Source organism: Rhinatrema bivittatum, chromosome 2, assembly GCF_901001135.1.
Source record: "Rhinatrema bivittatum chromosome 2, aRhiBiv1.1, whole genome shotgun sequence".
NCBI classification, from domain to species: Eukaryota; Metazoa; Chordata; class Amphibia; order Gymnophiona; family Rhinatrematidae; genus Rhinatrema; species Rhinatrema bivittatum.
In genome coordinates this window covers 428,077,020-428,102,780 of record NC_042616.1, presented here as the reverse complement: position 1 = coordinate 428,102,780, position 25,761 = coordinate 428,077,020, and the positions used below count along the sequence as shown (strand labels likewise).

The following is a 25,761-nucleotide window of genomic DNA, read 5'->3' as shown; positions in this document are numbered from 1 at the left end:
CCTGTATTTTAAGGACTGGATCATGCTGCTACTTACGTGTCATTAACTTGCAGGAAGCCACGTATCCCAGAGACAGTAAGCACTCAATAGGGACCTGAGACTGCAGCTCTGCAGCTCTCTGAAAATACACCACTGCTTCTCCCAGCTTATTCATCTCCTGGCAAGACAACAAAGAGAAAGATGTTGGGTCATAGAGCAAGGTGATAGAAAGCAAACATAAAAGGCATGAACTACACAGAGCAAGGAGCCTCTATTAAAGGGAATATATAATTAGGGCTTCTGTTTTTAGGTTTTAACCAAACAATGATAAAGCACCAACAATGCAAAAACAAAAAAAAAAAAAAAAAAAAAAGAGGGGAAAGGTTTATTGGATAAACATCAGAAAAACATCACTGTCCTTACTACTCTCTCATCCTTCCCTCTGCCTGTATTGGATCCACTACTCTGTTTTTGTACCTTTTCGATGCTGATACCTCAGCTGCGCAAGTTTCTGTTCTTTCCAACAGTGAGCATCAGAGCTGGTGGAAAGAAGACAGAATGAGCAAGGGTGGGAAGTTTGAGAGTGATAAGGGCAGGCTGATGGGGCTGAGATTGTATGGAATGGAGGGGGCATGTGCTGTGCATGTTACTGGGAAGAATGTGAGTATTGTTTAGTTATGGCAGTGTATCTGTGCTATGAAAATGTATGTATCTGATTCAACCAGGAAAAGGTATCTAGCAATAGTACCTGCACCACAAAAAGTCAAAATTTTTGTATCCTCAAAGAACCCCTAATTAGCTGGAAAATAAACACCTAAATTTACAAATCATAAATGTCTAAAAACAGAAACCTTACAGGTTTTGCAGACACAGGCTAAGACCGGCCAAACCTAAGATGGAGGCACTGGCTTCATAACCATGTTCAGGGCAATCCCTGCTTGATATAGTTCACTCAAGTCTAAGAAGATACCCCACTTGGTAGGCCCGGCCTGCAGAAACGATCCTATAAAAAGGTCACAGTAAACAACACTGTAATTTTGCCACAAAAAAATCCCTTCATAGCTAGTCAGGCATCTATGAAGGGATCACAGAGCTTGGAAAGAGAAAGAGAAAAAAGTACCTTCTCTCTTAAGGAAACTAACTTTTTGGCATCCTGATTTGGTTGTGCTATTGCAATCAAGGCCTTACAAGAATACACCAGCCAAACCACAAAGGCTATCTTGCCACAAAGCAAATAGTGGGAGATGGGCAGAGATTGCATCAGGAACCAGAGGAAGATGGAATGATTGAAGATACAGCAGTAAGAAAAAACACAGTAATACCATGAAATAGTCGCTCTTCTGCATTTTCAGTGGAGTTCTTGCTCCTTTGATTGACAGGGACCAAAAGTGATGGTGAAAAAGCTTTTGCAACTGATGAATGGCTCAGCTCAGCCTATTAGTGTTCAATCAAAGGGCATCATTCAAAATAGCTCATGAAGCAAAAGCAGCATCTTGCTCTCGCCACAAAAATGAGTTGCTGCAGTATTTGCACTAGGTATGAAAGAAATAGGGCAAGTACCAGACACTGTGGACAATAATTCACAGATGAGCAGCAGGGATAGAGATATTGCAGTGGTGGATTTTTAAAAAAAGAAAGCATGCCCCATTCGTACCTTCAGGGCATTTCCCAATTCTAAGCACAGGCTTGCTGCCATTACAGGCTGGTTAAGTTCAATATAAACCTAGGAAAAGAAACATAGGTATAAATGTCTTAGAATGAAAACAGGGAGAAAGTGGTCCCACATAAACACTGGCTACAGCTTACATACAGGTATCCCAGGGAAGAGGTACACATTGCTAAGTGCACTCCTACAGTAAGAAGTTTAGTCATAATTGATGCTCCTCACCATACGCCACGATAAAAAAAAAAAAAAGAGATGGGGGGGGGGGGGGGGGGGCGGGGAGTAGTTCAAGAAATCTCATGGAAATATACATGGAACTGCATTTGCTATGGTCTTATGCTTGCAAAGTAAGGTGAAGCCAGACATGACAAATGGAAATGCTAATCAGAGCTTGATTTATGAACATAGTAACACAGTAAATGATGACAGATTTAAAAGTCTGTATCATATCTCCCCTGTCTCGTCCCTCCTCAAAGGTATACATATTTAGGTCCTGAAACCTCATCTCATAAGTCTTTCAGCACAGACACAACACCATTTTGCCTTTCCCTAGATGGTTTCTATTCCATCCCTATCTTTTTGAATATGGTCTCCAAAACCAAACACAGAACTCCAGGTTATGCCTCACAGATGACCTGTACAGGGGCATTATCACCTCCTTTTCCTTGCTTGTTTTGCCTCTCTATCTGCTTGAGTCACCACCTTGTGCCATTGCTTTGCTGCCCTGCAGATCATCAAACACTATCACCCCGAGATCTCTTTAGCAGTCCATCACATCAGTCTCTCGCTCCCATCACATACGGCTCCTTTGCATTACTGCACTCCAATGAATGACTCTGCACTTCTTGGCATTGAATCCTAGCCGCCAAATCTTCGACCACTCCTCGAGCTTACATCACTTCTCATCTCTCTACTCCTTCAGGGGTGTCCATTCTGTTGTAGATCTTAGGGGCATCTAAAAAAAGACAAACTTTTCCTTCTAATCCCTCTACATAGAAACATAGAAATGACGGCAGAAAAAGACCAAACGGCCCATCTAGTCTGCCCAGCAAGCTACGCACTTTGTCCATTTTTTTCCCCTTTTTTTCTCTCCCACCTGTTACTATTGGCTTCTAGTACCCTCCAGCCCTAATTCCCCTCCACCAATTTAGAGAGCAGCGCCGTATCTGCATCCAAGTGAACGTCCAGCTCAATTAGGGGTAGCAACTGCTGTAACATGTAGGCCACACCCTTACCCCATACTCTTACCCACCCCTGTTTTTATTTTTTTGTTTGTTTTTTTTTGTTTTTTGTTTTTTTTGGAGATAGCGGCCCTCCATCCTTCCGCTCCGTGAAGGTGGAACACCAACTACTGGCCACTGGCATCCCGCTCCGTGAATGCCTCTGTGGCAACTGCCGCTCCGTGCAGTGTTTTGCTGCCTCCTCTTTATTCTCGCCCTCTAGACTTGATGGATCCACAGTGTTTATCCCATGCCCCTTTGAAGTCGTTCACAGTTTTAGACTTTACCACTTTCTCCGGAAGGGCATTCCAGGCATCCACCACCCTTTCCGTGAAGAAATACTTCCTGACATTGGTTCTTAGTCTTCCTCCCTGGAGCCTCAGCTCGTGACCTCTGGTTCTGCTGATTTTTTTCCGATGGAAAAGGTTTGTCGTTGTCTTTGGATCATTAAAGTTTTTCAAGTATCTGAAAGTCTGAATCATATCACCCCTGCTCCTCCTTTCCTCCAGGGAGTACATATTTAGATTCTTCAATCTCTCCACGTACGTCATCCGATGAAGACCCTCCACCTTCCTGGTCGCCCTTCTCTGTACCGCCTCCATCTTGTCCTTGTCTCTTTGTAGATTCGGTTTCCAGAACTGAACACAGTACTCCAGGTGAGGCCTCACCAAGGACCTGTACAAGGGGATAATCACTTCCCTTTTCTTACTCGATATTCCTCTCTCTATGCAGCCCAGCATTCTTCTGGCTTTTGCTATCGCCTTGTGGCATTGTTTCGCAGACTTCATATCGTTAGACACTATCACCCCAAGGTCTCTCTCCTGCTCCGTGCACATCAGCCCTTCTCCCCCCAACGAATACAGTTCATTCGGGTTTCCACTCCCCATATGCATGACTCTGCACTTCTTGGCATTGAATCTCAGCTGCCATATCTTCGACCACTCTTCCAGCTTCCTTAAATCCCGTCTCATTCTCTCCACTCCTTCCAGCGTGTCCACTCTGTTGCAGATCTTAGTGTCATCCGCAAAAAGACAAACCTTACCTTCTATCCCGTCCGCAATGTCGCTCACAAATATATTGAACAGGACTGGTCCCAACACCGATCCTTGTGGTACACCACTTAAAACCTCCCTCTCTTCAGAGAGAGTTCCATTTACCATCACACATTGTCTTCTGTCCGTCAACCAGTTTGCAATCCAGGTCACCACCTCGGCACTCACTCCTAAGCTTCTCATTTTATTCACCAGTCTCCTGTGTGGGACCGTATCAAAAGCTTTGCTGAAATCCAAGTAGATGACATCGAGTGCTCTTCCTCGATCCAATTCCTTGGTTACCCAGTCAAAAAAGTCAATCAGATTTGTCTGACAGGATCTTCCCCTGGTGAATCCATGCTGCCTCTGGTCCAGCAATTCTCCCGACTGTAGATAGTTCACTATTCTCTCTTTCAACAATGACTCCATTACTTTTCCCACCACCGAAGTGAGGCTAACCGGTCTGTAGTTACCAGCCTCCTCTCTGTTCCCACTCTTGTGAAGCGGAACCACCACCGCTCTTCTCCAATCACTCGGCACCACTCCCATTTCTAGGGATCTATTGAACAGGTCACACAGCGGACCCGCCAGCACATCTCTGAGCTCCCTCAGTATCCTGGGATGAACCTCATCAGGTCCCATGGCTTTGTCTACTTTCAGTTTCCCCAGCTCTTCCCATACATTTTCTTCTGTAAATGGAGTTACATCTACTCCACTTACAGAAGAAAATGTATGGGAAGAGCTGGGGAAACTGAAATGTGGTAGCACTCACAAAGATATTGAACAAAACCAGCCCCATTCCCTAAGACACTCCACTTATCACCCCTTCTCTCCTCAGAGTGAGTTCCATTTACCACAACCTGCTATTATCTGTACATCAATCAATTTCTAAACCATTCTGCCACCTCAAGATTCAATTCTAGGCTGCTTATTTTATTCATGAGCCTCTTATTGAAGACTATATCATAAGCTTTGCTGAAATCCAAATCAAGGGCTCGTCTTTTGATCTAAATCTCTAGCCACAAAATCAATCTGTTTGACACAACCTTCCTCTGGTAAAACCATGTTGCCTCGGACCCCGAAACCCACAGAATTGAAGATAGTTCACTAATCTTTCCTTCAGCAGAATCTCCAGTAATTTTATTGGCTGGCCTTCTACATCAGCCTTTTATATTGTTCAGTGCCTATATAATACATTGTTTTGTACTCTTATGAAGTTTCAATAAACAATTAAAAACCATGAATATTTTATTGAATTCTTTCTTTGAGCAAATGAACATGAAAATTCGTTTCTAGACAAGACAAAGTTAAAAGTCCAGTGCAAGTACGAAAACACTGATGGTTCCTGAACTGAAAGGGGTGGGGAGATTGGGGTATTGGTTTACCTAATTCGAAACTTTACCGCTGGGCAGTAGTGATAGGAGAGATACAATGTAGGTGCAACATAGCAATGTCAAGCACTGGCTGAGTCTAAATGGAGGGTGTTGAGCATTCCGGATTTTGTTGTCTTTTGACTTCCAAAACTGGCCCACATCCTTTTTAGCAGGATGTGTTATTTGAAAGATTAAAACATGGCTACCACATTCCAGATAGAATAATGCCAAGCACAAAAATTAAAAATGATCAGACCCTTCTCTAGAATACAGAACAGTGATATGATAATGGCCTTTAATGTCCTATTCCAGGGAGATTCTGATTTTATTAGAACAGATTCAGATAGGTTAAAAACTAACTTGCCCTATCTCCAGTAATTAATCCTTAGATATGACTGCTTGCCTTCAAATAAAATAAATATACAAATGGAGAAGTTAATTTGCATCTTAATATTCAATGCAAACTGGTCTCTAACTTTCATAAACCTATGGTGGCTAAACTTAACTCTTCTAGGTTCTGCATACGGAAAGCCTGGTCTAAAGATTTAAAACAGGATTTACATGTGACACATGGGAAGCAGCTTGAGAATCCTTCTCCAAAACATCTAGAATTAGCACCAATTAACGAATATGCAAATAAACTGCTATACAGGGCACAACAAACACCTACTCACTTCCATGTTATTAATAATGATCTCCAGTCACTGCTGGAAAAACTGTTTTATTTTGCACATTGTTTTTATGTCTTTGTGCTGTTTTAATTATGAATGTTACAATTGTAAATTGCCTAGAGCCTAGCAGCAGGTGACACATAAATGTGTAATAAATATAAAAACTGATCAAATTAGCAGGATTTTCCATTTGTGGGAGGATGTCTAAAGACTAAGAAATATTTAGGTTATTGTTAGAAACGTAACCAATGATAAAACTAGCATATCTTGACATATACACCCTTACCCAGTATTTTTATTTAATGTTTTGCTCAATGTTCTTTTGATGTCATACTGTTGGAAGTTGGAAAAAACATGCTGCTGAAGTCTCTGTGGCAAAGGCCTGGAAGCAAAGAAAACTACCAGAAGAGACCATGTAGCTTGTTAAAATTTGGTAGACTGTAATGACAGAACGGCTGACAGCCAATTTAGTTTTAGGTCATATCTAAAGACATGACTTCCATTTATTTTAATAAAAGACAAACCATGCAAAAGAAAAATAAACCCAAAAACATTAAAAATATATATATTATAATATAATAATTATTAAGAAGAACTCAAAGGAAAATTGGTTCTTACCTGCTAATTTTCGTTCCTAGAATACCACAGATCAGTCCAGACTCCTGGGTTTTGCCTCCCTTCCAGCAGATGGAGACAGAGAAAGTTTTACTGACACTGCCATATAACCTGGTGTGCCACCTGCAGTTCCTCAGAATTGACCTGTACCCAAGCCAAGATGCATACCATATAAAAACCCTAATGTAATTGAACAAACTCCCAAAATGAGCAGGAGGACAATAGAACCCCGAAATGGAAAAATCTTTTCAAACCATAGGAACAGAATTCCTGAAATCCTAAGCAATTTTCAGCATATATACAAAAGAAGTAAGAGCGGACTCTCAACAAGGGTGGGACTGGACTGATCTGTGGTATTCCAGGAATGGAAATTAGCAGGTAAGAATTAATTTTCCCTTTCTGTTCATACCCAGATCAGTCTAGAATCCTGGGATGTACCCAAGCTTCCATAACTAGGGTGGGACTGTGAGAGTCCCGCTCGAGGAACACACTCACCAAAACCCATGGTCTCTGCAGCCTTGACATCCAAGCGATAATGCCTGGTGAAAGTGTACAACGCCTTCCAAGTGGCTGCCTAACAAATCTCCTGCGGTGACACCTTCTGGCACTGAGCCCAAGAAGCTGCCTGCGACTGAGTAGCATGAGCTCTCAACCCCAAGGGACAGGACGCTCCTGACAGATATAAGCTGAGCCTATAGCTTCCTTCAACTACCGCGCAATTGTGAACTTTGAGGCTTTCTGCCTCTTCTTAGCACAAAAAGATGATCAGATACTCAGAAGTTATTGGTGATTTCAAGGTAACATAAGAGAGCCCATCTTACATCTAAGAACCACAGATCCCTCGTGTGCGGCGCTGACCTGTCCAAATTTGGGAAAGCCGGAAGCTCCACCATCTGATTCAAATGGAACGTCATCACAACTTTCAGGAGAAAAGAGAGTACCGTACGCCGCGGAATCAGAGATCTTCAAAAAGGTTTCTCTACATGACAATGCCTGAAGTTCAGAAATTCTTTGTGCCGCACAAATTGCCACTAGAAAGACCACATTAAGAGCAAGATCCTTCATAGTCGCCCTCTTTAGAGGCTCAAAAGGTGCCGTAGGACCAAGTTAAGATTCCAGGAAGGACATATTTTCTGCATCAGAGGACGCAAATGTTTCGTCCACCCCCCCGAAGAAATCGCACCACATCCAGATGAGCAGCTAAGGACACTCCATGCACCTTGCTTCACAGATAGCCCAAAGCTGCCACTTGCACCCTGAAAGAGAAAGGCTTAACCTTTCATCAACCCTCTTTGCAAAACAGTTAAAAGTGTGCCACCGCCTGAGTAGGTTTCACTCCATGATCTGTTCACCAGGACTCAAAAACCTTCCAGATCCTCATGTAAGCCAATGATGTGGACAGCCTTCTGGCCTTTAGCAAGGTGGAAATGACATCATCCAAATATCCTTTCCCTCTCAAACACTTCCTTTCAAAAGTCAAACCACGAGACAAAAGTGATCCGCCTTATCCGAAAATACTGGACTCTGACGAAAAAGCTTTGGTAGATGATCGAGCCGCAATAGCCCATCTACTGCCAGATTGATCAGATCCACAAACCATGGCCATCATGGCTACTCCGGTGCTACCAGAATCACCTCTTCCGGATGATTTTCTATTCGCTGTAGAAGTTTGCCCACTAGCAGCTATGGGGGGCACAAGTAAAGAAGAATCCCTCGGGGCTAAGGCAGAACCAGGGCATCGGCTCCCTCTGCTCCATGTTCCCTCCTGTGACTGTAGAAGTGAGGCACCTTGCATTCTGCTGAGACACTATTAAGTCCAGGTGAGGAATGCTTCACCTGTGATGGAGAAGACACATTGCCTCCTCCGCAGTTCCCACTCTCTGGGGTCCAGCTGCTGCAGATTGAAAAATCTGTCTGAATGTTCTCCATCTTGGCTATGTGGGTTGCCACTAAAACCACCAGATGCTGTTCCACCTAGTAAAACAATTCCTAGGCCTCCTGGGCTACCGTCTGACTCTTGGTTCCCCCTTGCTGAATGATGTGAGCCACCATTGTCGCTCTGTTGACAGGATTTGCACCGGGCGATTGCATAACAGAGGCAGAAACGCAAGCAATGAAAACACACCATCCTCATTGCTAACCGATTGATAGACCAGGATGCTTCATCCTTGGACATTACCCCTGGGCAGACTGACCCTGGAACACCGCACCCCATCCGGTGAGACTGGCATTGGTAGTAACTACCACTCATCCCAGTACATCCAAGTCCACTCTGTGACTCAGATGGGCATGACCAAGCCACCATGAAAGACTGGACCTGGTGACCCCCTCGAGAGGGGCAGCAGAAGATGGAACTGCTCCAACAATGGATCCCACTAAGAAAGAAGAGACTTCTGTAGATGCTGCATGTGTACAAAGGCCCAAGGAACTAACTCTAAAGTCGATGCCACAGAGTCTAGAACCTGAAGGTAGTCCCAGACCCTGGGCATTGTAGCATCTAACAGACTGCGATCCTGCGTCTGCAGTTTGAGCATGTGATCACTGGTGAGAAAAACCTTCCCTATCTTGTTATCAAAACATGGCCCCCAAGAAGAAGTGAGATGACTCTGCCAGATTCACCACCCATCCTAGGGACTCCAACTGCTGCAGCACCTGAGACACAGCCTGTCTACAGTGGACTTCTAACTTCGCCTGAATGAGCCAGTCGTCCAGATACAGGTGAACCAGTACGCCCTTCTTTCTGAGCACCGCCGTCACAATCATCATCACCTTGGTGAAAGTACGTGGAGCTGTATCCAATCCGAAAGGAAAGGCACAAAATTGAAAATGCCTCCCGAGGATCATGAACCTCAGGAATTACTGGTGGTCCAGGTGGATCGCTATGTGCAGGTACGCCTCGGTCTGATAAAGGGAAGCCAGAAACTCTTCTTTGAACACTGCTGTGATGACCAAGTGCAGAATCTTCATTCAAAAATGAGGGACCCTGAGAGCCACATTTATCTTTTTTCAAATCAAAAATCGGATGGAAGGACCCTTCCTTTGTGGGCACCATGAAATATATGGAATACCTATCTGATCTCCATTCCCCCGTAGGCTCGGGAACGATGGCTCCCATCCTCTGAAAATGATCTATGGTCTCTTGGACCATCTTCCTCTTGGCGAATGGGGCATAAGGGGAAACCATGAACTAGTCTCTTAATGGCTGAGCAAATTCTAACGAATAACCATCTCTTATCACACTTAGGACCCACTGGTCCATCGAGGGACAGAGGAGTGGACCAGCCTTGCTTCATTGAGCGGGCTTAGCTCTACCAGAACCTTCGCTAAGGCCATCCCAGTTTGGTTTTCTGCCCCCCTCAAAAGGACTGGCCCTAGGATTGTTGTCTTCCGGCCCCTTGTCTCTGGGCTCCTGCCGGAGGCCTATTTTGCCAGAATCTCCTATTTGGCCAGAACCGAGAACACCCCGAGAAGAAACCCTTGCCTCCTTTTGGCTTATCCTCTGGCAACCTATGCCCCTTGGTCTCACCAAGTCACTTTACTAGCTCTTCCAAGTCCTCTCCAAATAGGAGCTTTCCCTTAAAAGGCAATGCTCCCAAACGCAACTTGTACCAGACATACGCCAACCAATTGCTTAGCCAAAGGAGACACCTGGCCGAGACCACTGACATAATTCCTGAAGAAGTTCTGATGAGGTCATAAAATGCATCTGCCACATAAGCCACTGCCACCTCCAGACGGTCCCCTGTTTAGCCTTAGACATAGATACCCAGTGCAGACTAGCCCTCTGCATAAAACTACTGCAAATGGCAGTCCATATGCCTAACGCAGTCACCTCAAAAATCTTTTTGAGATTAGTTTCCAATTTTCTGCCCTGCATATCCTTCAGCGCAGCTGAACTAGCCACAGGAATGGTGGTCTTCTTAGGGACCGCCAACAATGATACATCCACCTTTGGCATTGTCAAAAGCTCAAGTGTGTCTTCTAGGAACAGATACAACAGCCATCGCACGTCCAACCTTCAGGCCTGCCTCTGGAATGTCCCATTCCCTGACCACTACCTTTTTCACTGATTTGTGAAGAGAAAGGCCTTCGCTGGACCCCTTGAGCCATCCATGACTTGGTCCACCCCTCCCTGATCAGATTCCTCTTGGAGAACCTTGATCCTCAACTCATCTAGAACATGGGGAATCCGGGGCCACAGTTCTTCCTTGTGGAAGAGATGCACCACTTCAGAATTATCTCCTTCCACAAGGACCTGGTCCAGCCCTTCATCTGACTCTGCCACAACTGGGCTAGTATCTGCTGCAGCAGCAGCATCTGGAGAGACAGCTAACAGCAGGACTACTCTGAGAACTCCGAGTCTTCATCTGGACTAACTAATCTTTTCCCAGGCTGCAGTCCAAGGGACCAAGCTGACTTCCGCCCTGCTACTTTCTTGGCCAAGTACACTTTATGCATTAAGCAGCACAAACTCAGATAAAACCACTGAAGAATCCTCAGATTCATCCCACAAGAGGTCCCCCTCCTCATCAGAATTAGCCTCCTGCCTGTCAACAGGGCTCTGTTTTGCCAGAGACAATGGAGGGAGGAGATCCTCTGACCTCACCATAGGCTCTAAAGAGTCTTCTGCCGAAGCAAAGATGGCTGCTATTCTCGCGCCTAGCAGAAAATGTCCATGGCCTTCTGAGGCGCTCCTGCGCCTGCTTTGTGCTTCCTTTGCCTCTCAGATGCTGCTGCATCTTTCCCCAAGTCGCCCTCCCCTTCAGAGGGGCATTGGGAGCAGAGACTGTCACGTGAAAGTCTCGTGCATGCATCACCACATGAGCGGCAGGCACTACCATACACCATCCACAAAGTTTAGTCAGGCGCCGAGGCGATTGTGCAGGCCTGACTGCAGGGTTTACCAACACTGCAGCCCAAGAATTCTGAAAAACTGGCCGGAATGCCTCCAGCAACTTCCGCATCTGCTAGAATCCTGCCGCTGTGCTTGCCAATGCTCTGTTGCTCTGAATGCCCTCCCCCCCCCCCTTTTTTTTTTTTTTTATTAAAGAAAGTTATTTTATTATTTTTGCAAAAGAAAGGCAAAAAGGAAGCTCAAGAAAAGAATACTTCTCTGAGCGGATAAAATGCTGCAGGATGCCAAGAGTTCTCCTGTGGATGAGGGAAATGGTACCACCAGCTGTACATCCCTGGTGGCGACAGGAATGAGCCACACCAAGGGTCCCTAACTCCCTGCTCATCCACCTCAGTACCAGGAGGGATAGCCCTACCAGGGCCTAGCAACCTAGTGGGAGGAATCCTTCAATTCTAAAATCTCTCTCTTTTTTTTGCCCCCAGGCTGCAGGATTTCTCATTCTGCTGGAAGGGAGGCAAAACCCAGGAGTCTGGACCGATTTGGGTATGAACAGGAAATGCGGTTTTGCAACAAACCAGAGTATATAACTCTTATAGTGTCATGTATCACTAACTTTATAATCATGGCCCCCAAGACTCAAAATTTACAAATACAGGGGTAGATTTTCAAAGGGTTATGCGCGTAAGATAGGCACGTAACCCCCGAAAAGCTGCCCCTGCATGCGCTGAGCCTATCTTGCATAGGCTCGGTGGCGCGCGCAAGCCCCGGGACGCGCATATGTCCCGGGGCTTTCAAAAAGGGGTGGGGCGTGGGCGGTCCTGGAGCCTCCAGACACAGCGGCCATTTGCCGCTGTGCCCGGGATCGCGGGCTGGCTGTCAGCCGGCCGTGTAACTTTTTCAACAAAGGTAGATAGGGCTGTGGGGCGGGTTAGGTAGGGGAAGGTGGGGTAGGCGGAAGGAATGTTCCCACTGAGGCCGCTCCAATTTTGGAGCGACCTTGGAGGGAATGGAGTAAGACTGTGCGGCTCGGCGCACGCAAGTTGCACAATTGTGCACCCCTTTGCGCGCTCCGACCCTGGATTTTGCCTCGTGCATGTTATAAAATCGGGCGTAGATTTGTTCGCGCCGGATTGCGCGAACAAATCTACGCCCGTGCGCACCTTTTAAAATTTGGCCCATAATGTGCAAATGCAAGTCCAAACAAAATTTAAAAATCGTGGGTTTTTCAAAGATTCAATCTAAAGCAGCAATGCAAAACAGCACTATAAATTAGTTGTTTTTTTCAAGCAGCCACATCATAGCATACTGTGGGAACACATATCTTAAGTAGGTGCAATAAACACTTGTCTCATCTGCAGATTCACTCCTCTTCATAAATCTATGAATGCATTAAAACAAAGTCAACACAGCTGGGTTCTGGCATTGACATATGCCTGCTTCCTTCCCCGTCGCTGCTGCTTCATCAGAGGGAACCACACCTATAAATAAAGCTTCTTAAAAGCTTGATGTATCAAAAATATATGAAACCACAGAGTCTCTCTGAAAATTTGTGTGAGGTAATAGTCGTTGTGAACACTAAAACAACAAAATGACTAATATACCTCCGCCATTAATATCATATTAATACAAAACCATTGTTGTTAATATTTAAATGACCTCATACTGGGCATCATCGTGAATGCTCAATCGCATAGATATACTCTGCCATTCTTTATAATCATAGATCATAGTGATTTTTTACTGCATGGTGCTGAAAATACTTGCTAGTGGATCAGTCTCCTTTGATTTGTACTCTATGATATTCCTCAAAATCTGCCAGTAGCACCAATCATCCGCAAATACTGGAATGTTCTAAAAGTGCATACAATATTTGCAGATCCACCAATCATTGCTTATAGTCAGAGTAAGAATTTACGAGACCTGTTGACTCATTCTTATTTGCCTCCTGAAGTTACATCACAAATAGATCTTCCATTGGGCTACTGGCCATGTCACAAGTGTTCAATGTGTGCACAAACACTATCGGGACAATCATGGACTGTCCATGCAGGCAATGTCTATTCAGCAAGGTTTTATTCTGACTGTACCACCTCATATGTAATCCACATGATAATTTGCCCATGTGACAAATATTATATAGGCAGAACTAAATGTCCTATACGTACCGTACACGGTACACTGCAGCTGTTTAACCACTGCCAAACTATAAGCTCCAATAGTGTCACATTGCATACAATTCTCGCACAAGTTTGTGGATCTGAAGTGGAGGGTCATTGATAGAATTAACATTACTAGCAGGGGGGGGGGGGGGGGGGGGGGGGGGGGGGGGGGGGGGGGAGATCCACAAATCCTATTGAATCTCCAAGAACAACGATGGATTCATCAATTAAACAGTGTTATATCCTGTAAGCTTAAATTCAGCCATCGAATGGTATACCATTATTTGAGACAAACATTCACTTAATTTTGTTTATATAAGTCACTTTGTTGACTTCAGTAATGCCGGTATCTTTTTTTTTTTTTTTTAACACGTGCATGTTGCCTATTGGCTAAGAGTCCTTTAAAAAATGGTGGTCCTGTGGCTTTTCCGGTGGAAGAAACATACTACCGGTCTGATGGCGAATCCTCGCTGAAGCTAAACACGTTAGTATAGTTCTCTCTGTTGCCTTGTTTAAGCAGTAAATACATTGTAACCTTTTTGTAATTCATTATAGATATCTTTTGGCCCCATGAAGAAGGTACACAGCCGAAACATGGACCGTGTTGAGCGCTTCCATAGGCAGCCTCTTTATACGATGGGCTAAGAAGTGTTTCCTCCAATAAGCTAATAGCCTTTGAATTGAAATTAAATTGTAACTATTGAAAAGAAGTTGTTACAGATTGGGGCAGATTTTAAAAGCCCTATGCGTGTAAATCCAGGTGGTTACGCGCGTAGGGGGGTTACGCTCACCGGGCCTATTTTGAAAAGGCCCAGCGACGCACAAAAAGCCCTGGGATGCACGTATGTCCCGGGGCTTTTCTGAAAGGGCGGACAGAGGGCGTGGCCGAGGACTCCAGCACAGCAGCCATTTGCTGCTGTGCCGGGGGATCGCTGGCAGGCATAACTTCCAAAACAAAGGTACGGAGGGGGTTTTCTTTAAGGCTGGGGGCGGGAAGGAAAGTTCCCTCACAGGCCTCTCCGATTTCGGAGCTGCCTTGGAGGGAACGGGGAAAGCTCGGTGTACGCAATTTGCACTAGTGTGCACCCCCTTGCGCACGCCAACCCCTGATTTTATAATATGCGCACGGCTGCACGCGCATGTTATAAAATCGGGCATACATTTGTGCACGCCGGGTTGCGCGCACAAATGTACGCCCGCGCATATGTTTAAAATCTACCCCATTATGCTTAAAAGTAAAAAATTTATTTCACGAAGATGAAATTCACTACATAATCATCAGCAAGTATTTTTAGCACCATGCAGTAAAAAATCACTATGATCTATGATTATAAAGAACGGCAGAGTATATCTATGCGATTGAGCATTCACGATGATGCCCAGTATGAGATCATTAAATATTGACAACAATGGTTTTGAATTAATATGATATTGATGGCAGAGGTATATTAGTCATTTTGTTGTTTTTAGTGTTCAAAAATATATGATCCATTAAAACCAATCAGATGAAAAGGCAGGTTTACTGACATCACTCCATATAGACTCTGTGCTAACCTCAGCCTGAAAGTATTCTCTGTCACAAGTTAATGATAACGTACCAAACTCTCCCTCCCCTTTTCAAAGAGAAACAGCAGAAGAAAAATAACATGAAAGAATGAAACCTACATGAGCTATTGATTAATGGGTTTACTACTCTTCACATCAAAAAATGTACAGGAAACTTCTTCCTAAAATATGAAACAGCAGAAATCATGTTTGGCAAAAGAGGGAGGGTCCTGGACTGGCCTGACTGGACTCAAGGAAATTAAATTATCAGGTAAGCCTAAATTTCTCCTTCCTCTTCATTCAGCCAGACCAGTCCAGACACATGGCATGTAACCAAGCTATCCCTTAAGCAGGTAGGAAACTGCCAAACACGCTCTCAAAATCTCCAAGCCAGAGGAAGCTTCCTTCCCTGGTCCAAACATCCAGTCAATAACTCTTCAAAAAAAATGTAAGGAAGATCAGGTTGTCACTTGCAAATTTCTATTGGTGAAACTAAACAGAGTTCTGCCCACAAAGCCACACGAGCCGTAGTAGAATGTACTCTCATGCTCCTGGGCAGAGGGAGACCCTGATCTACATAGACTTGCTTCAATCACTTTCTTAATCCAGCAAGCCATCAAAGCCTTTGAAGCTGCTCTGCCTTTTCTAGGTCCACCAAACAGAACAAACAGATGATGACTTTCTAAATCCATTGGTGACCATCAAACAATGCAAAAGAATTCTATTCACATCCAAACAACAAAGTTGAGTATATTCCTCCTGGAATGACTCACTAAAGGAACTGTACAAATCTTGACCATCTCTTCAGAGAAGACCAAAAAAGGTTCCCATGAGAGAGGCTCCAATCAATAAGAGAGGAAACTATTTTAGACTTAATCCATAGTGGAACCCAGGATTTGATGCAAGAGATTTGGCAATAGTGATCACAACATTATCAAATTTGGCTTAAATGGAGGGAGGACACTAAAGAAGCCCAGATCAAATGCAGTCCACGCATTAGAAAGGTGGAAGGAAGGCTAAATAACTACCAGCATGGTTAAAAAGTGAGGTGAAAGAGGCCATAATAGCTAAACAAACATCTTTCAAGAAATGGAAAAGGGACCCAAATGAAGAAAACAAGAAACAGCACAAGCACTGGCAAGCCAGATACAAAGCATTGATAAGGTAGGCCAAGAGAGAATTTGAAAAGAAGCATGCCATGGAAGCAAAAACTCATAATAAAAACTTTTTCAGCTACATTCAAATTAGAAAGAGAGTTAGGTGGACCATTAGATGATCAAGAGATAAAAGGGGTACAAGGCCATTGCAGAGAGACTAAATGAATTATTTGCTTCGGTCTTCACCGAGGAAGATATGAGAGAGATACTTACGCTAGAAATTATATTCAAAGGTGATGATTCAGCAGAACTGAAACAAATCTCAGTTTACTTGAAGGATGTTATAGGGCAAAATGACAAACTAAAGAGTAGCAAATCACCTGGACCAGATGGTATATATCTCAGAACACTAAAAACTGAAAAATTAAATTGCAGATTCTTCTATTAGTAATTTAAAATCATCTATTGTACATGAAGACTAGAGGTTTGTCAATGTAATGCCAATTTTTAAAAAGGGATCAAAGGGTGATCCAGGAAACTGCAGACCAGTGAGTCTGATGTCTGTAGTGGGCAAAATGGTAGAAATTATCAGAAAGAACAAAATTGCTGAACATATAGATAGGCATAATTTTAATGGGACAAAACCAACATGGATTTAGTTAAGGGAAGTCTTGTCTCATCAATCTACTACATTTTTTGAGGGCATAAATGAACATGTGGAAAAAGGTGAGCCAGCTGATAGTGTATCTGTATTTCCAGAAGATTTCTGCCAAAGTCCCTCATGAGAGACTTCTTAGGAAATCAAAAAGTCATGGAACAGGGATTGGGAACTAGTTAAAAGATAGAAAACAGAGAGTAGAGCTAAATGATACATTTTCCCAATGAAGAAAGGTGAATAGTGGAGTGACTCAGATGTTCTGAGACCATTGCTTTTTAATATATTTATAAACGACCTGGAAATGGGAATGAGTGATATGATCAAATCTGCCGATGATACAAAATTATTCAAAGTTGATAAATCACAAGAGGATTGAGAGATTGCAAGAGGAGCTTGCAAAACTAGGAGACTGGGCATGAAAATGGCAAATGAAATTTAATGTGGACAAGTGCAAAGTGTTGCACTTAGGGAAGAGTAACCCAAATTACAGCTACTCAATGCAACGTTCTATATTAGGAGTCACCATTCAGGAAAAGGATCTACACGTCATCACTGATAATATGTTGAAATCTTCTGCTCAGTGTGCAGCAGCAGCAGCCAAGAAAGCAAACAGACTGCTAGGAATTATTAGGAGAGAAATGGAGAATAAAACAGAGAATATCATAATACTTCTGGTGTAACCTCATCTCGAGTACTGTATCACATTTCAAAAAAGATATAGCAGAATTAGAAAAGACACAGAAAAGGGCAATCAAAGTGATAAAAGGGATGGAACAATTCCCCTATGAGGAAAGACTAAAGAGGTTATGTCTCTTCAGCTTGGAGAAGAGTTCGCTGAGGGGAGATATAAGAGATATAAAAAAATAATGGAGTGGAATGAGTAAACTTTAATCAATTGTTTACTCTTTCAAAGAGTACAAGGACTAGGGGACACACAATGAAGTTACAAGTGGTACATTTAAAACTTTTTTTTTTTTTACTTAATGCATAATTAAGCTCTGGAATTCTTTGCCAGAGGAATGTGGTGAACGCTGTTAGTGTAGCTGCATTTAAAAAAGGTTTGGACAGATTCCTGGAGGAAAAATCCATAAACCATTTTTAAGGTACATTTGCAGAAATCCACTGCTTATTCCTTGGATAAGTAGCATGGAATCGATCCTGCCAGGTACCTGACCTGGACTGGCCACTGTTGGAAAGAGGATACTGGGCTTGATGGACCTTTGATCTGGCCCAGTATGGCAAGTCTTATGTTCTTAATTCTGAAATCCATCTAACCAAACAGACTGCCACCAAAAACACTGTTTAAAGAGTGAGGAGCTTACGGTAATCAAAACCTCACTCAAAGGAGGTGCCCGATAAGAAGGTCAAATTCCAAGAAGAAATCGGGCTTCTCATAAAAGCCTAATTTGCTTCATTCCCTTAAAGAAACGAATGGATGGGAGGTTAAAGGCCTACCTAAAATCCAATCTCTGTAACATGCAATTGCCACTATCTGAACCTTTAAAGAACTGAGAGCCAAACATATCTTCAAACTGTCCTACAAAAATTCCAAGATACAAAAGCCCCTCTAAGAGTAATTTGTTTAGTCAGGCACCAATCCTCAAAATGTCTCCAAATACTCACACATGCCAAGGACAGATTTCTTCCTTAAATGCAAGAGGGTGTCCACAACCTCAGGAGAATAGCTCTACTTAATCAAATAAGACCTTTCAAGGACTAGGCCAAAAGACAAAACTGAGCTGGATCTTCATGTTCTAATGAACTTTGGGACAGCAGACCCTATTCCTGAAACAACAGCAATGGATCCCCATCCAATACTCTGACTAGATCTGCATATCAGGGACGGTGTGGCCAGTCGAAAGCCAACAAAATCATGAGCCCGTGAAGCTTTGAAATCTTCTGCAGGACCCTGCCCATGAGGGAAACACATATAGGTCACATCTGTACCAAGACATCCAATCCAGAGGATCTCCTTTCTTTACTTCCTTCCTGTCTACCTTCATATTTTTGCTGGTTGCCATCAGGTCCATTACAGAGTTCCCTCAGCTGTGCACAATTTGAGCAAATGCATTCTGTAACAGAAAGAACTGGCAGGCTGAGGTCAGCACGGGAGACTATAAGAATTGTTGTCGGCAAACCTGTTAGTCTGTCTCCATCTGTTGGTTGGTGAGCATAACCCATGGTCTGACTAGATGAACAAGAATGCTTGATTCCTTCCTAAATATCATGTTCTGTACAGTATGATCTATGCTGAGGAATACTGCATAAAATTGTCCAAAACACAAAAAAAGATACCAGTGCAAGATGAGAAATTCTTTTGAGTTTGCTGTTTTAGAGAGACATTTAAACTTCAAAGACTAAAGATCTGCAGATTTGAAAAACTATCTCCATAACATATAGTACTATACACTGTCAAATGGAAAACAAATAAAACAAACATTTTGTATAAAATTTATTGCATTAACAGTATTGGAAAATAAAATTCCTTCACATATGTACAGAATAGATATGACAAGGATAACACAAGTCTCCCCATGCATTCCTGATAATGCGCTTCAACCCAATCAATAAGGGATCAACCTTAGGAGTGAGAGAAGAATTCTATAGTTGTGCAATCCTTGACCTCTGCTGAGACTGTTAACAAGGGTGCTAGTAGTGCCAATTGGGTTAATAGCAACACCTGCTCACTAGAAGCTAGATCTAACCCACCAAACAACTTTCAGAGGGTAACAGCTTGTGGTCACTATTTATCTGAGTAGCATCTGACTGGGTGATCTAGAAGTGAAAGGCTTTGTAATCCTGTACTATATCCCACTCGGTCATCCAGTCCTTCTAATGAAAGACTGTGCGTTCTCTCTGGCATTTAATGAAGCTGAATGTTTCAGCAACAGCTTTCTTGAGAGGCTCTTCACAGAGTTAGAGGACTGAGTCAGTAAAGCGGAAATGCTTTTTCAAAAATACATTTCCAAGAATCCATTAAAGGAACCAGTTTGAGGGCCAGCCTAGGATCAAAACCCAGCAGAAGCCGGAGTGCTACGGAGTCATATCACAGCCCTAGGGACAGTGTGGGAGGGAGTCACAGCCATCACACAAAAGTATGAGATTTATAAGAACCAAAATTAAAGACACGACTTAAAATATCCTAATAGCGAACATGGTGGAGGCCAGTACCGTAACAGAATTTAAACACGCTTAGGACAGATACAGAGGGCAGTGGTAGGAACAGAGTTGGGTAAAGGACATGAGATGGAAGGGGAGAAATGGCTGTTGGTTTAAGTATGAGAATTTCCGAACTCATCTACTCAAAGTGGTGGAGAATCAGAGAGAAAGACAACTGGGCAGACTGGGTCAGTCAACTGTTCCTTATTGGACTTTCACAATGTAAACAATCATTCACTTTCCTCCATGCCCATTCACTACAACCTGAACATTAGAACAGACAGATGGAAAAGGAAGTAGGAATGCTCTCAGCATGCTAGCAGAGGCAGACTGAGCCAATGCATCTGAGTAATATAGAAAATATTAAAAAAAAACAAAACTTACCTTGGTGGCAAAACTGAAGCAGTTGATGGCCGCCTGCAAGTGCTCTTCAAAACTAGGGCATCGCAGACGCTGAGTCTCCTGTTCCTCCTGCAGAAAGAGGCGTGCTGCTTCTGTCAGCGCCATTGCTTCACCAGGAGCATTAAACAAAGTCTGCTCACAGCTAGTACAGCCAGAAATATAATAAAAGGGATACAGATTACTTCCACAAGAAAGAAAGACATCAGGATTGACTAATGTGAAGGAAAATTGTATCTGGATTATACAGATGTGTGCAAGGTACAGTGCAGGACCATTTTAAACATTCCAACCTAATGAGCTCCTTGGTTCGAATGCATCTTATTTCTAAAACATGTTCTTCTATTTTTTGCCTATGGCCAAAATAAGAGCCTACTATCTCAATAAAACACGTTCAACTTCCTGGGATAAGAGTTTAAAAATACACAACTCAAAATAAGGGGAAAAAAACCCCTAAATTTTTCACTTTCCTTCTGGCATTACCAAGTTGCTGGTATTAGTAGTGAATACTTAAAAAACAAAACAAAAAAAAAACCCCAAAACTTATGGCTACACAATCCCAGGTTGAACAAAAAGCTTTGAGGTATCAGAAGTGCTGTACTACATATAGGAAAATTGGTTCTTACCTGCTAATTTCCGTTCCTGTAGTACCACGGATCAGTCCAGAGTCCTGGGTTTATTCATCCATGCCAGCATATGGGCCAGAGAAAGAAAAACTGACACTGCTTCTAGTACCCGGATGCCACCTGCAGTTCCGCTGTATTGAACTGTACCCAAGCTAAAAGTGATAAACCGTGCACATAACCCAAAAAACATCTAACAAGAACCAGTAAATAAGTAAACTTGGCAAGACTTCTGCAATTAAAAGTATAACACAGCTGAGCGGATGACTCTCCCCTTTTATATAATGGGCGGGCTCTGGACTGATCCGTAGTACTCAGGAATGGAAATTAGCAGGTAAGAACCAATTTTCCTTTCCCTGTATGTACCCGGATCAGTCCAGACTCCTGGGAATACCAAAGCTCCCTAATGAGGGTGGGACCTAGAGAGTCCCGCTCGCAAAACACTCTCGCCAAAGGATCGAGCCTCTGGATCCCGCACATCCAACCAATAGTGCTTAGTGAAGGTATGCCGTGACTTCCAAGTCGCCGCTCTAAGATTTCCTGCAGAGAGACCAACTGGGCCTCCGCCCAAGAGGTTGCTTGAGACTGAGTAGAATGGGCCCTCAAACCTTCTGGAACTGACTTACCCTTAAGGATGTAAGCTGAGCCAATAGCTTCCTTAAGCCACCTTGCAATGGTAGTTTTGGAGACCTGAGAACCCTTCTTCGAACCACTCCACAAGAAGAAAAGATGATCAGACTGCCTAAAATCATTTGTGACTTTAAGATAGCGCAGCAATGCCCTACGAACATCAAGCAGCCTAAGATCTTGAGCATCCGCCTCAGAATCACTCAGGTCTGAAAAGGCTGGCAATTCCACTGTCTGATTGACATGAAAGTTGGAAACCACCTTCGGGAGAAAGGAAGGCGCCATCCGCAGAGATACTCCTGTGTCCGATATGCAAAGGAAAGGATCTCGGCATGACAAAGCCTGCAACTCCGAAATTCTCCTTGCAGAGCAAATAGCTACCAAGAAAAAGACCTTCAGAGTCAAATCCTTAAGAGTCACCCTGCGGATAGGTTCGAACGGAGTCCCACACAAACCTCATAGCACGAGATTAAGATTCCAAGGTGGGAAAACTCTCTGCACGGGAGGAGGCAAATTTTGACTCCCCGAATAAATCTAGCCACGTTGAGATGAGCAGATAATTGGTATCCATCCACCTTCCCTCTCAAGCAGGCCAAAGCCGCCAACTGAACTCTAAGAGAGTTGAAAGCGAGGCCCTTGACTAATCTTTCCTGAAGAAAGGACAAGTTGTGAGACAGCGAAGAACACAAGGGCTGAACTCCCTTAGACATACACCATGACTCAAAGACTTTCCATACGCGGACATAGGACAAAGAGGTGGACTTCCATCTCACATGAAGAAGGGTAGTAATCACCATCTCTGGGTATCCCTTGGACCTCAAACGTCTCCTCTCAAAAGCCAAGCCACTTGGCAAAAGCGATCTGCTTGGTCGGAAAATATAGGGCCAAGGGGCGTAGAAGACGAGGAAGGTGACTGAGTCGCAAAGGTCCCTCAATTGCTAGGTTGACTAGATCCGCAACCCATGGCCGGCGAGGCCATTCCGGGGCCATGAGTACAACATCGCCCAGATGCTTCTATATCCGGAGCAAAAGCTTGCCTACCAGAGGCCACAGAGGGAAAACGTATAGAAGGACCCCCTGAGGCAAGGGCAACACGAGAGCATCTACGCCCTCAACTCTGTACTCTCTCCATCTGCTGAAGAAACAAGGAGCTTTCGCATTGTGCCGGGTCGCCATCAGATCGACATGAGGAGGACCCCATTTTCTGCAAAACAGCTGCATCGCCATGTCGGACAATTCCCATTCTCCCGAATCGAGCAGACTACGACTGAGAAAATCGGCCTGAACATTCTCGAGCCCTGCGATGTGAGATGCTGCTATTTGAACGAGATACTGTTCCATCCAAAGGATTAACTCCTGTGCCTCCTGTGCTACTGAATGACTTTTGGTGCTGCCCTGCCGATTGATGCAAGCTACGGTCATTGCACTGTCCGACAGAAATCGTACCAAGCGACCCTGAACCTAAGGCCAAAAGGCAAGTAACGCTAAGCATACCACCCTGGTCTCCAAGCGATTGATAAACCAAGAAGCTTCTTCCTCCCACCAGGTGCCCTAGGCTGCTTTTTCTCTGGCACACCACTCTCCAGCCAGAGAGACTGGCATCAGTAGTAAGGATGACCCAATCCGGGACGTCTAATGCCACTGCCCACATCAGTCTGAAGCCACTGTCCCTGGCCTGAGGAGTGAGGGATACAGGTTGATGAAATTCCTCTCGATAAGGGACTCCACTCTGCCAGAAGAGCTCTCTGAAGCGGCCGCATATGAGCAAAGGCCCACAGCACCAGGTCCAGAGCACCAGGTCCAGAGTGTACATCATAGAACCGAGGAGCTGCAAGAAGTCCCAAGCTCTTGGGAATCCGCAACTGTAACAAGCGCCTAATCTGAACTTGTAATTTGCGCACTCTCTCCTCCATCAGGAAGACCTTGCCCTGCCTTGTGTTGAAACGCGCTCCCAGATATTCCAGATTCTGGGACAGGATCAAGTGGCTCTTGGTTATATTCACCACCCAGCCTAGGGATTGCAGTCCAAATCATTGTGTGAATGGCAGAGCAACAACTGTCCTCCGATTTGGCCCGAATGTGTCAGTTGTCGAGATAAGGATGGACCAGAATGCCCTGACGCCGCAAAATCGCTGCCACAACCACCATGACTTTGGTGAAGGTACGGGAGGCCATGGCCAGCCAAAACGGAAGCACCTGAAACTGGAAATACTGCCCCAAGACCAAGAAACTCAGATATCGTTGATGATCTTTCTGAATCGGAAGGTGTAGGTAAGCTTCCGACAAGTCCAGAGATGCCAGGAACTCCTGAGTGCGCAAAGTTGCTATCACCAATCGAAAAGTTTCCATACTAAACCGGGGAATCCTCAAGGCCGCATTCACTCTCTTCAAGTCTAGTATGGGGCGAAAAGTTCCCTCTTTCTTCAGGACCACGAAGTAAATGAAATAGCGACCCGTTCAAATTTCTTCGTGAAGGACAGGACCATGGTCCCCAAGCGCTGCAACCTGTCTAAAGTCTCCACTGCTCGTCACTTTTGCAACGAACCACAGGGAGAGACCAGAAACAGGTCGCGCACGGGATGAGAAAATTCTAACGCGCAACCTTCTCTTATCACACTAAGAACCCACTGATCTTGAGTGATCTTGGCCCACCCCTCATAAAAACGAGTCAAACAATCCCCTATAAAAGGAATGACGGAGTGAATTGGCCTTGCCTCATTACACAGCTTTGGACCCCGAGGATCCCCCGCTGCTGGGGGCTCTGAAGAGCCGACGTCCTCCTCAAAAGGACTGCCCCCACGCCTGACCGCGAGACGAAAAGGCTTGTTGCGTCATTGAAGCCTCCCTCAGTAGACCAGACCTCCTATTGTCCTTAAAATGTACACAGGAAGGAAAATTGACCCTGTTCCTTGGTCGGCCCTCTGGCAATTTATGCACTTTACCATCACCTAACTGCTTCACAAGTTGTTCCAGCTTCTCTCCAAATAAGAGGCAGCCTTTGAAAGGCAGGGAAGCCAACTGGGACTTAGACAAAACGTCCACTGACCAGTTACGGAGCCATAGAAGACGCTGTGCAGCTACCGCAGTCCCCATGATGTGGGAAGACGTCCACACCAAAATCATATAAGGCATCCACTACTTATGCAATAGACTCTTCCAATCTCTCTCAACCGGAGACCTTTGGGCACCTACGGTCGACTGACCCTCCGAGAGACGCTGCACCCAGTGCAAACAAGCTCTCTTCACAAAACTAGAACAAATGGCAGCCCAGAGGCTTAAAGCAGAAACTTCAAAAATCCGTTTGAGGTGGACCTCCAGCTTGCGGTCCTGAAAATGTTTCAGTGCCGCTGCCCCCACAACCGGAATGGTTGTCTTTTTCGTTACAGCCGAGACTGCCGTGTCCACCTTGGGAAGCGCAAAGAGCTCCAAGGTCTGCTCTGGTAGGGTATAAAGCTTCGCCATTGCCCTACCTACATGCAGACCAGCATCCAAACCCCCCCCATTCCTGGTCCACCATCTTCTGTATGGACGCATGATACGGAAAACCTGAAGGTGGACTCCGTATGCCTTCCAGGACCGGATCTGCCCCATCCTTGAAAGAGTCCTCAAGTGGAGGCTGCAGTCCCAGTTCCTCTAGAACTTGGGAATAAGAGGGGCAAGTTCATCCTTGCGGAACAAGTGGCGTATCTTGGGGTCATCCCCCTCGGCTGCTGGAGTCAAGTCCCCATCAGTGCCCAGCCCCATGTCCATATCCACTAAATCCCTGCTTGGTCTAAGACCGGCCCCCACGGAAGGGCACTAGTGGAACGTGTGACCCTGTCGGCCGATGTGGCCTACACCGCCCCCAAGCTGGACATCGGAGATAAGACGAGAGGACCTTCCCCTCCCCATGGTACCTCGAGCCCCCCTTGCTGCACCAAATAGGCCAGGTGCAGAAGTAAAATAAATTCTGCAAAGGGGCATGGCATTGTGGCAAGAGCTGTAGGCCTCCCCATGTCCTCCCCCGCAGGTGGAGGACTCACCACTAGAGGTCCCTCTGAGTCCTCCTGTCCCCCAACAAGAACCGGGTGGACCGGGGGAACTTCCA

General features: G+C 44.7%; 1 protein-coding gene across 2 annotated transcripts in view; it reads right to left on the bottom strand.

The window, feature by feature from the left end:
* Positions 1-25,761, bottom strand: part of LOC115084894 (factor VIII intron 22 protein-like) — an 87,934-nt gene that overhangs the window by 29,621 nt on the left and 32,552 nt on the right. Inside the window, exons 4-6 of one of the 2 annotated variants that reach the window (XM_029590286.1) lie at positions 20,410-20,569; positions 1,634-1,702; positions 37-157 (exon numbers count right to left, since the gene is read on the bottom strand). In XM_029590286.1, the coding sequence (XP_029446146.1) occupies positions 37-157; positions 1,634-1,702; positions 20,410-20,569 (350 nt within the window). The remainder of the gene's footprint in view (positions 1-36; positions 158-1,633; positions 1,703-20,409; positions 20,570-25,761) is intronic. The other variant, XM_029590287.1, reaches the window with a different exon arrangement.